The sequence below is a fragment of the Hydra viridissima genome, unplaced genomic scaffold (genome assembly GCF_058129835.1).
Source record: "Hydra viridissima isolate aposymbiotic clone 2 unplaced genomic scaffold, HvirCarnegie_v1 scaffold_10, whole genome shotgun sequence".
Classification (NCBI taxonomy): domain Eukaryota; kingdom Metazoa; phylum Cnidaria; class Hydrozoa; order Anthoathecata; family Hydridae; genus Hydra; species Hydra viridissima.
This window is the reverse complement of record NW_028324309.1, coordinates 15,886,727-15,899,021: the sequence shown is the minus strand read 5'-3', so window position 1 is coordinate 15,899,021 and position 12,295 is coordinate 15,886,727. Positions and strand designations below refer to the sequence as shown.

Below are 12,295 nucleotides of genomic sequence, written 5' to 3'. Positions count from 1 at the left end.
ACCAATTTTAACTAGCTGATAGGTACACTCATGTGGGACTGTCAAATATCCCCTTGAAACTTCCTCAATAAAGTCTTTAGCTTCATTTGTTAGTTTAGGTTCATCATCTAGATAAACTAGTTCACCTTCACATTTTTTCTCAAGCCACCCTGCCACATAGGCAGCAGAGTTCTCTTCAGTTTCAAAAAGACTCACATCATAAATGCATGTTTCAATTGAGGTTGCATCTTCAATACTAATTGGACCCTCGCATATGTGACCTTTTCTATTGGGTTGCCCTACTTCCACTGATTCTAAAAATGATGCAGCAAATCGAGCTAAACGCTTTTTAAAAGCAGAGAAAATATCACCACCTGCCATAAAAGCATTTGCCCCTGTTGATTGTCTATAAACAGAAAATTCTCCTTCTATTCTGTCACTTTGTAGCTCACGAAGCAAAACATAATCAAAACCAACTGAAAACAAATGCTTGCAGATAGCTATCAACCCTTCAGCAATTTGCACAAGGGGTTTTTTGGTATCATGGGTGACACACTGAACTCGTTCAGGTCCATGTCTTGATTTCATACATTTAAATATGTCTAAAAACAATTGAAGATTATTTGAATTTTTATCTTGCACAGATTGGTTGTGATCTCTCAGCCTAATATCTTGCCCTTTTGCAGAAACATTAACAATGTTCCACCAATCTAAAATATTCTGAATAAAAGAGGAGGTTTCATAAGCTCCTTTTAGTTTTAGGGCAACTACTTTCTCATTAAATACTCTTAAAACATTTTGCACATTCTGTAGTTGAAGTCTCGAAGGATAAACAGCAGCATAGGATAAAGGATCTGATTTTAAAATTCTCTTTCTCATATTGATATAGACCTTTCACATCTGAAAATGAAGCTATGGTTTTATTATCTAAAGATATCTTTTGACACTTTTCAGAAATCCAGTTATTTCGTAAGCATTTAAGTAAATGAACTGTGTCAAACAAAAGAAACCAAACCTGATGATCGTCTAATGAATGAATGGCCTGATAGTCAGTTATTCTGTTAAATATTTTGCAGTATTGCTGATTGATTTTATGATTATCAGTTACAGATCCTAAAACTATTCCACCGTGTTTTTCAATTATAATAGCAGCTTCTTTCACAACAATGAACTGATATAATGATGCTAGTTTGTGAACAGGAGTAACAGAAATCATTAAACTAGGTCCGCCATGTAAGCATTTCATCATAACACATAGCATAGAGGTTGCTTTGGATTCTGGATCATTTTTTGCCATCCCATTTAAAACTTGACATGAATAAGCAACTGTTGGTCTAACCTTTACCTCGTCAACTATCAAAATAACATTTTTCTGGTAATTATTCTTTACTTTTTCAAATGTTTTTTGTAAAACCTGATCAATATTAGTGGCAGAAATTATAGACTACAGCTTTCTTTTACTTGGAAGGACTAAAAAATCACGAAGTTGATGGTAGTTGCAGTTATAAAAAGACTTGATTGCAAAGCAATAATCAGCTATAGAGAAACTTTTGTTATGCAAGAGTCTAAGTAAGTTCTTGTAATGAAATTCAATTTCTTTTGCTTAATATCATTATCTAATTCAAATTCATTTTCTGAAAGAGTATTTGAAACCTTTTCAATAACATCATTAACATGGAGTTTATAATTATGAACTAAATTAATTGCTTCAAAAAAATGTGACTAGAAGATTAAGCCATTGTTTGGATTCAATATATTACCTAATGAAACACTAATTCCATGTTTAAAAGCAGAAAAAGTTAGTGGTGAACACAAGGTACACTTATCATAAACAATAATTGTCATAAAAGTCTCTTTGAAATCTTTTGACATAAAAATGCATAAGAATTTATCCTCTTGTCAAGATATTACTATATTTTCATACTTTTTGTGTAATTCGGTGTCAGGATAAAAATCAGAAAACGAGTTTATTCTATCTTTTTTGATGAAATACTTCAATTGCTGATCCTCAAGTTTCGATTGGCGAAGCACAGGCTTTGGTGTTGGTAAACAAGAAAAAGGAACATTAAAAATACTTGGTGCACATGCTGGTCGAGTATAGTCACCAGGCACCTTTATCATTTCTGTATTTTCAGGCCATTGTTTTTTACATATGAGGAATTTAGATGGCTCCATAATAAAATTTTTACGTGAAGGAAGCACGTTAATCCATCTCTGTTTCTCAACTTCATCTTTAGGTAATTTAAAAACACGACACTTATTAAATTTATTATAACTCCCTTTACAATTTACAGCGCCACATTTGTTCACCATAATAAAAGTAAAAGATTTTCAAAAATTATGACTGGAACGTAAAAGAACACTACAACTTTGATAAAAACAATGGCCTTCGCTAGCGGAGTCAGGAAATCGACTTTGCGCGTCCTTCCGTATAGTTGTCCTTGAAACAAACAAGAAAATTCGAAATAATCTAATAGGTCCCTGTTTTTTATTGAAAAATACTAAAATTGTCTAAACAATTACTGATATACCTGAATCAAGAACTAAAACAGACACTCATTTAAGTCAATAAAATAAACACTATCAATACATTTTTATCTTAAAAAGATAAAATCATAACCTGCCACCAACTTTCTGTCTAAAGTGTATGTATAAAAGCATATGGTTTAGATCCTGCATGGTAGTACACTGCTCCAGGACTAGGTTAGGATACTGCTCTATAATTAACTTGTGTTAAATTAGAATTTCTTTCAGATTCTAATGTTACTTATGTCTGAAAAATTAGAGTTTGAATATCTGTAGCATCTAATAGGTATGTAAAAGTTGATAATAAGTATATGGAAGGTGAATACCATAAAGATGGACCGCCCAAGATTATCATCTACCTAGATGCTAAAGGTCTCTACTCAAGTGATATGTTTAATCCTCTACCTACAGATGGTTTTGAGTGGATGACAGAAGATGAACTTAATTCGTTAGAAAATCATCTTTGCATCTTAGAAATAGATTTGGAATATCCAAAACAATTGCAGGATTTACATAATGATTACCCTCTAGCTCCTCAAAGAACGCAAATAGGTAATGTTGATAGGTTGGCATTCAATGTAAATAATAAAAATGAAAGTTGTTCATCGTCAAACCTAAAATTTTATGTGAAATATGATACTTACACATATTCATAGAGGAATTGAATTTAATGAAAGACCATGGATAATGCCATATATAGAATTAAATATAGATCTGAAAGTGAAGGCTAAAAGCAAGCATGAAAAAGACATTTATAAAGCTAATGAACAATGGAAAAACTGTGTAGACAAAGCATTGATAATGCATACAGATATGTAGCATTCTTCCAGCGAACACAACGTTGTTATTCTACATCTTCTCTACTCTCGCTAAAATTTTTGTATACAATATACCCTTATCAAAATCCATAAAAATTGCCTTTAATAACATTATAAAAAACCACTCAAACTATATTTACAAAAGTTTCTTGTTAAAAGAAATTTACATGAGGAAACTACAAATCCTCAATCCTTTCCACCACTTTATATGACTGTTTCTGCGTAATTCAATTGCAAGATACTGACAATTTAATCTACGAAATATACTGATAATTTGTGCTGAGCTATTGCTATAGATGTTGAAGCAAGATTTGATACAAGTGAATTTAAACTAAATCATTCTAGTGGTATTAAAGTTGAGTGTAATAAAAAGGTTAATGGTATGTTCAAACCTGAAGAAAAGGGTGAGATCGTTAAAAAGGTTGTATAAAGCCTAAAATATATTCATTCCGAATGCAGGGTGGAAGTGTAGACAAGAAATGTAAATCTACAAAAAGGTAGTTTTTAAAAATAGCATTAAAATGCAATGAGATCTATTAATGTAATTCGAAGTCATTTCTACATGAAGCATATACAGAAGAACTAAATAAATTGTATCTCGTTTTCAATGATGATAAAAGAATAGTTATGGATGATGGTGCACATTAGTTTAGAGATAAAAAAATTTTGTATGTAAAAAATGTATTTCATGTAAAAATGTTACTGAATCTGAAGGTAAAGAGTTTACACTTTCCAAAAACGGTCGTACCATGAAAAAAGAAATATGTAAAGGATGTGGTACTAAAAAATTCGATTTGCAAAAGCTCTTCCCAACCTCCTCTCCTTTTTGTTAAAGCTTCACCATATGACTCAAAGAATAAAGGTAGATCAATATTAAACTATTATCAACAAGCTACCATTCGAAATGCTTTTACCCGGTCATAATATTGCTGGTCCTGGCACTAGAATGATTGATGATCTTGTACCAAAAGAATGGAGCCAGCCTATAAATAGAGTTGATAATTCTGCATATCATTATGATTTATGCTATCTACTGAATAAAGACACATCCATTCGCAATAATTTCTATGATAAACAAATGTTGGAAGAATTGGATAGAATTGATAATCCTTCGCTTAGCGAAAAGTTGGATATGTCTATTTTTGAAAATATTATTGAAACAAAGATGAAGTTTGGAATGGGATTGTCAACCAAGCGAAGTCTATTGACAACATCTTTTAAAAAAGCAAAAAGAAATGTAAAAAAATGTAGAACTCTGCTCCATCGATCTGAGGATCTAGTTAATCAACTTGCTGATGAATTACATAATCAAGTATAAAAGAAATATGCAAAGAGAAAAGTTATTGTTAATGATATAAGATATAAAGTATTTGTTGGCTGTCATTAATATTTTCTCAAAATATGGCTGGTTGATTCCTCTGAAAAAACACTGGTAAGACTGAAGCTAAAGCATTTAAGACTTTATTCATGGAAACAAAGCCAAGTAAAATTTGGGTTGATAAAGGTAAAGGATTTTAAATTAGAGATGTATAAAATAATTGAATATAGTAGGAAGATGGAATCGTACGATGAAATATATATATATATATATATATATATATATATATATATATATATATATATATATATATATATATATATATATATATATATATTAATATATCATTTATTTACATGGTTTAAAAGATTACCACTCGTTGATGGTTGCTTAATGAATAACTCTAAAAAATGCTCTCACAATAGAAAAACTTGATATTTTTGTTGCGATTTTTTCTCGAGTCCTTGAGGCTTCACGGACTAAATAGTTTTATTGCTTCCATGTCTTTATGGTGGCTTATAAAGTTACAATATAAAAATTTGATGTTTATGGTAATCACAAAAATTTATGTCGGTTGCAATCACAATAAATGGTTAAATTGTATCCATGTGATTATGGTTGGTTACATGGTCGATTATTGTGCTTTTTTTCTATTGCATGCCAGTAAAAATTCGGTTATCGAGTTTTTACACCACTCAATAAAATATTTCCACGGATAGGTTTTTTATGTTTGTAATACGGTCAAAAAATGGGGTAAGCTAGCTCCTGCCTTTTTATACTACACACATGTTGAGCTGTTCACACAATTACTTAAGTATATTGAAAAAAATGACATTTTAAAGAAAGGCGTGGCTTTACAAAATTTACTCTGCAAGTAAATTAGTTTTAACTCGAAAAAAAAAAATTGATGTGCTGTGTTTTAAGAAAAATAAATATATTCTAGAAAGACAATGTAATAACAGCAACAAAGAAATGAAAAAAAAAAAAATGATTAAAAAAACATTTACAGAATATTGACAACTAATTTACCTTCACAAAAGTTGCAAGTAACATATTCAGAGATCCCTGAGTCATCAATTCTTGAAAGTTTTAAAAGGCCGTTGCATACTGCACTGCATTCAGTTTCTGAAAACCAATCTAAAACCATGAATGTTAAACAAATCTTTGTATAGAACTTATGACAACGTTATATGAAAAGGAATTTAAAAAAATTTCAAACATTACTCAAAATCTCTTTAATGGAGCTACATTTATTTTTTGCCTTTCAACTAACTCAACATGAATCAGTCTTTAAGATTTACAGTTTGTTAAAAACAGCCTTTAAACTCTGTATTATAAATACCCTTACATTCGTCACGAAAACAGATTCCATTTGTAGTGTTGCGTATGTAGCCAAACGTACAATCTAAATAATTTTTAAACAAAAGTACAAACACTTATTATTGAAAAAGAAAATTTCACCGTTCAAGAAGGAAAATTGATAAACTCACCACATGTAAAAGATTATCTTTACATAAAGTATTAAAGATGTTGACTTTATAGGTAACTTAAGCTTATTTGAGAAACAATATCAAGGTAGAAAAGATATTATTTTGCTTATTATAGCACGTTGTAAAGAAGGAAAAAAAGTGCTTCGCTCTATGCGGAAATACCAATTGCACAGATAATCACCTCTGAGCCCAGTTTACAAGTGTCAAAAACAGAATAAAAGGACAAGCACATGTCTATTTTAGGCCAAGATCAGGAAGAACTTGTAAACCTGGTCTTCAGTTACCACGTCGAAGCTAGTCAGTGCCATCAAAAGCCAAAGCGACAGTAGCCCCGTCAGGTAAATGAGAGGGGTGGCAAATAACCTCAATGTATTTAAAGCTACATTGATAAGGATTGTCAAAAAGAGAGTTGATGCCAGGTCATTTGCTACCACTAAAAAGTTTCTTCTTCCTGTCTGTCTACAGGATCTTTGATTGAAGCAATTCAAAAAAACTCCTTAATACGTTAAGGAAAAGAGCACTACTTTTATTGTTTTCAAAAGTAATAAAACTAAAATTTATTCTACAATTTATGAAACTGGAATGTTTCCCATGACTTTACAAAATATAGTTTTCAATACTTAGTCGTATGTCGACAGCATACGACTAAGTATTAAAAACTATGTTTTGTATAGTCATGGCAGAATGTTTTGTAAAAGCATAATTCAAATGCTTTTGATGTTGCCTTACAATAAAGTGTCAAGTAGGTATCTTCTGGACTCCATTGATTGGAAATGCAACTTCTATCAACTTTAAAAGAATATCAAACGAAGGTCTAAGTTTTGATGATGGCAGATGTAAAATTTTAACACCCGGGCCATTGGACCATCTGAAACCGCAAAAACAATCTTTATATGAATACTTTTTTCCTTTGAGCTTCAGCACGGCCTATTCTTTTTTTTTTTTTTTATAAATGTTAAATTTTCACCTTTCGATAATACCATATCTGATAACTTAATTAACTGATGTTGTAAAAAGGTATTAGTATAGATAACTAGGTCAAACAAAAAACACAATTGGCATGCTAACATTACTTTATAGAAGTGTATTGCATCTTTTAAAATTGCTTTACTTTTTTAACAGCCCTCTGTAGGTTGTGCTTCTAATTTCCGCGGCTATTAGTAAACAGCACCCAGTCACCAGAGATACAGAATCCTCATGTATTTTCTTTGCAAATATACTTTTTGAACTGCACAGCACAGCCATTGCTGTAATTTTGATAGTTATCATTAAACGATTTCCTATAAGATGGCTAGTGATAGAATTTTACATGCGCCAAATTTGAACTTTATCGTTATTAAGATCATCTCTCACAACAGCAAATGAGTTGCAACCATCTTCTAATATCCTGACAACAACTGTAAAGACAGTAATCTGACACTAAATCCAATTGACGCTATAATTAGGAAGGCAGCATAGCTCTTCGCAAAACTACTCTGGTTAGTAGCTTGAGCAGGTAAAAATTCTCTTTTGCTGTCCGTAAAGTCATTGGTCTTCTCATTTTTTGTTAATGTAATTAGACATGAGTTTAGTTATCTCCATAAAAACTCATCAATAAAAACGTATAAACTTGATTTGAGCCACAAGTATATGTTGACGCTGAGAAGCGGGCAGAAGCAGAGCAAAAAGTAGATTCTAAACAAAGTGTTATGTTGTCAGTGCTATGAGATGTAAATTGAGGATCGTGTATTTTAAGTTTCGTCCTCCCACAATTATTAGAACGGCTGACAATGACTGTCAACAACTAGAAAAATTCAGAGAGAAAGTCGCTCAATCGCGGCCACAACATTAAAAAAAAATTTTTATGCACATTAATGCGCTAATACACACGGTTAAATTGACAAATCTTTAGTTTATTGAGATTGGATGGGAGATCTTGCCCCCACCCGATGTAATTTTCAGATACCACTCCATTCAACTTCCATTTTCTCCGTGCCCTGAAATTTCACATGTCAGAGGAGAGCCTTAAAGATGTTTGCCAACTCTATGCCAACATTTCCAAATTCCTCGAGGCGCAGCCAGGCAGCTTTCACAAGGATGGGATTGGTTCCTTGCCTTATAAATGGAGAATTGTTGTTTATATCAATGTCAATTATATTGCGGATTGATTAAGTTTTATGTAGAGGATGTTATTGAATGAAGCTATTTCATAAAAATGCGAAAGAACTTTTTTCTATCTAATACTTTGATTCAATTGCCTAATATCAAATAATATCAAATTTATATGTAATACCAAGTATGTTTATGTATATATATATATATATATATATATATATATATATATATATATATATATATATATATATATATATATATATATATATATATTCGTTTGGTTATCTTCGCCTGAGAAAATCTTAACATAATCTCTATTGTTCATCAACTTATTAAAATAAACGCATCATTTTGGAAGGTTAAGAGAAGAAACTAGGGTGCCATTTTAGACATAAACATAACTCTATGTAATCGCAAGATATAATGTAGATCGCAATCCTTTCCCGACTCCGAAATCGAAGGTTCGGCTGAATAACAGCAAATAGCTTTATACTTAGAGTGTTGCATGCACTTTTTATGTTCTCATTAAATTACTTGTGAACAGTGCAGTAGCTGACTTACCTCCTGAAGTTGAAAAAGAGTCACCAACGTGTGGCAACCGCGCAAAGCGTATAAGCATGTTCTCTAAATCTTTTCGCCAAACGAATGTTTTAGAACATTCGTTTGGCGAAAAGATTTAGAGAACGAGCCTGTAAATTGCTTTTAAACAAAGTTGCTGACATTTGCCCATTCACAGTTATTTTTACCAGAAAATAATAATAAGATTTTACAAGGCACCAAAACTCATTTTTATCAAAAATAAAGTTGTGACCAATTTTTATGTATATATAACAAGAACCAATAACTTGAAAACTTTACAATTTAATTTAAAAAGATATTCTTTTTTTTTTTAAACCAAATCCTATTTTTGCATATTCACAAAGTATAATTTACTGATTGAGTTGATGTTTGTGTAAGATTTTTAATAAACTTTTGTTCAGTCAAGCATCAAAATTGTTCCTTTCTTAATAATAATTGATTCTAAAATAAATTTTCCATTCACAGCCAAGTTAATTTTAATTTACTTTATCACAGTAAATAATACTATTAGGTTATTCCAAAATCTATTTCGCTTTTTACACTTGTGTTTATAATTATGCAATGTTAATAGCATACATTAGGGGTGTCCACTATGCAAAAAATTTTCAAAACCACCCAAATTGAATTTTTTCCCATTCTAGTGTTTGTGTACAGTGTAAAAAAAAGTTTTACTAAATTTTAATGACTATTCTAGAGCCCCCTCAAAGCCCCTAAAGATAAGCCCCAATTTCCTGTTTAAACCATTAGTGCCTGAGTTTTTTGTTATATTTTACGATTTATAGAGATAGCACGAATGGGTTAAAACAGTAGCACATTTTTGCATTGATTACAAATTTCATAAACAAGCAAATTAATATTATGATATTGACACAATTTAATATGTAATATTGACTGTTATAATTATTTTGCTGTTTCCTGTTTTAGTTAAATAAATTAAAATTGAAATGTTGACAAGAAGTGGTAGTTGTAGAAACTGAACTCAAGTCTTTGCCAACCAGTTCCAGTTGTTTGTCAGACACGACCGACCAGCCTTCACCGTCGTCATCATCATCAACAACGAGGCCTGTTACTCGTGCCTCTACTAAGTTTTGGTCAATTGGACACCCATCACCATCAATAACTGGTTCCAAACTACCCGATTGCAGACAGGTTTTGAAATTTTTTCTTTTTTTACGACGCGATGAAGAAAATGTCCAAAATCATGTAACAAATCAAGAAATTGGCTATATAGTAATCGACGCTGTTGTAACTTTCTGGAGCATGGCACGCATCAAGACAAAGACAAGTCAAAATTCGGTCTTAGATCTTATGTGTCTCTGGAATGAGTGGAACCGCTTTTTGAAGAACAAGAATCGCGAAAGTGATGCTGGCGGAAAACGTGTTAACTTTTTGGCCAAGTTGGATAGTCTTTTTGATATTGGATCACCCGATGCCATACAGGAAATCATGAAATCCAGGCTACTGACTGCCCAAAAGAATGATGATGATGTTGCATTCTATTTAGATAAAAAAAAAAGACAGAAAGGCGACCATGGACGGGCATGACAAAATCTTTGAGATTAAAGCAAAAATGAAAGAAGTCAGATATAATCGGAAAATCATACTTAGAGATGAAGAAATAGAAAGAGTAGAAAAAGAAGGTAGACAGGATGATCAGGATGATGAGGACATGGAAGTTAATGACGAAGAACAGAATATTAATGAAATTATTGCTGTTGCTGAAGTAGATATAGGTTTAGGGTGGGACTTGAATTATGAACCTCAAATGAATAGACGATCAGAATTTGTTACTCTTCACCTCCCCAAAAGAATTATGCAATGCGAGGAAATCACTTCTGCAGCAGACAGGCTGAAATTGTCTGATAATAAAACAACTATGATTTTGTCTGCTGTAATTAAAGCTGCTGGTGGAAACTTGGACGATTTTGATATCTTCAGATCGACATCTCGTCGAAGTAGAATGTTAAATCGACAGAGGATTGCTGAGAGTGTTATAGATAATGTGAGGCTCAACCTACCCCAGTTTGGTGCCCTTCACTGAGACGGAAAATTGATAAAAGACATATTAGTCGTGCAACATGAACAGTTAGCTGTGCTTGTGTCGGATGCTCCAGAATACAGTGAGGGAAAATTGCTTGGTGTTCCCGTTCTTGTTGATTCGAAAAGAGAGACTCAATCAAATGCAACATTGGATCTCCTAGAAGCTTGGGATCTAAGCAACAATGCTGTGGCATTGGTATTTGATACCACTGCCAGTAATAGTGGCATCCACAATGGTGCTGCTAAATTGATTGAAGAAAACTTAGGTCAAAAACTTCTCTACCTTGCCTGTCGACATCACATTTTGAAATTTTTGTCGGAGCAGTTTGGAAGAAATTATTTGGAAACATTTTTGGTCCAAAAAATAAATTGTTTGCTGAATTTAAAACTGCTTGGCCAGCATTGGATAAACAGTTGCCAATCGAAACTTTAGCTGTTGAAGGCACCTGGTTGCAAAACCTCAAAGAACAGACAATACAGCATTTGACACATCTACTTGCTAAGGAAGATGCTACAACATTTCCAAGAGATGACTATCGTGAATGTGCTGAGAACACACTGATCATCTTTGGGCAAACTCCACCGCGGGTTGTACACTTTATTAAAGCAGGAGCTATCCACCAAGCTCGGTGGATGGCATATAACATTTATGCGAACAAAATCTTCATGTTTTCGAAACAATTGCCTTATGATCAGAGGATGACGACCAAACTTTTTAGAATGAACAGATATCTTTCTCTTTTCCACACACCAGCTTGGACAAAAGCTAGAATTGGTGCTGATGCACCTATGAATGACCTGCAATTCATCCACGACATGATGGACTACAAAGAAATAGACAAGGAAGTTGCAGATGTCATTCTTTCTAAAATAACCAATCACCAATGGTATATGACAGAAGAGGTAGTTCCATTTGCATTCTTCAGCAAACATGCTAGTTCCACTGTGAAAAAAGATATGGTAGCCAAACTCTTGGAAATTCCAGTAGCCAAAATTTTCGTCTTGGTAAGCCAGTTTTTCGTCAAATCACTCGTCAAACAGGTTTGTCAAATCTTCTGGGACCTGAATCTCACTCATTGTTCAGCATTCTTGGCATCAATACAGATTGGCTTGCTAAACCAATTGAACAGTGGACAGAGCAACCAGGATACAAAGAAGCTGAAAAGTTTTTTTGTACGGTAAAAGTTGTAAATGATACCGCAGAAAGAGGAGTTAAACTGATTTCAGAATTTGCCACCATCATAACCAGTGATCCAGAACAAAGAGAATGGTTGCTGCAGGGCGTTGAAAATCACAGGCAGCAATATCCTGATTTTGGCAAAAAAAAACTCTTGGACAATGAAACAACATTAATAACATTCAGAAAGACAGTCTTAACTTTAGTTTTGGGGTTCCCTTCTGATACTTTGACTATAACTGTTAACCAAAAATGCAGAACTAGCTTGGTTAAA

The 12,295-nt window shown here is 32.7% G+C and overlaps 1 protein-coding gene across 3 annotated transcripts in view; it reads right to left on the bottom strand.

Annotated features, from left to right (window-relative positions):
- Nucleotides 1-12,295, bottom strand: part of LOC145197938 (adhesion G protein-coupled receptor G2-like) — a 44,270-nt gene that overhangs the window by 26,198 nt on the left and 5,777 nt on the right. For 2 of the 3 annotated variants that reach the window (XM_090100035.1, XM_090100039.1), the window contains exons 2-3: nucleotides 5,990-6,046; nucleotides 5,671-5,778 (exon numbers count right to left, since the gene is read on the bottom strand). In XM_090100035.1, coding sequence (XP_089956161.1) covers nucleotides 5,671-5,778; nucleotides 5,990-6,046 — 165 coding nt within the window. The remainder of the gene's footprint in view (nucleotides 1-5,670; nucleotides 5,779-5,989; nucleotides 6,047-12,295) is intronic. The other variant, XM_090100036.1, reaches the window with a different exon arrangement.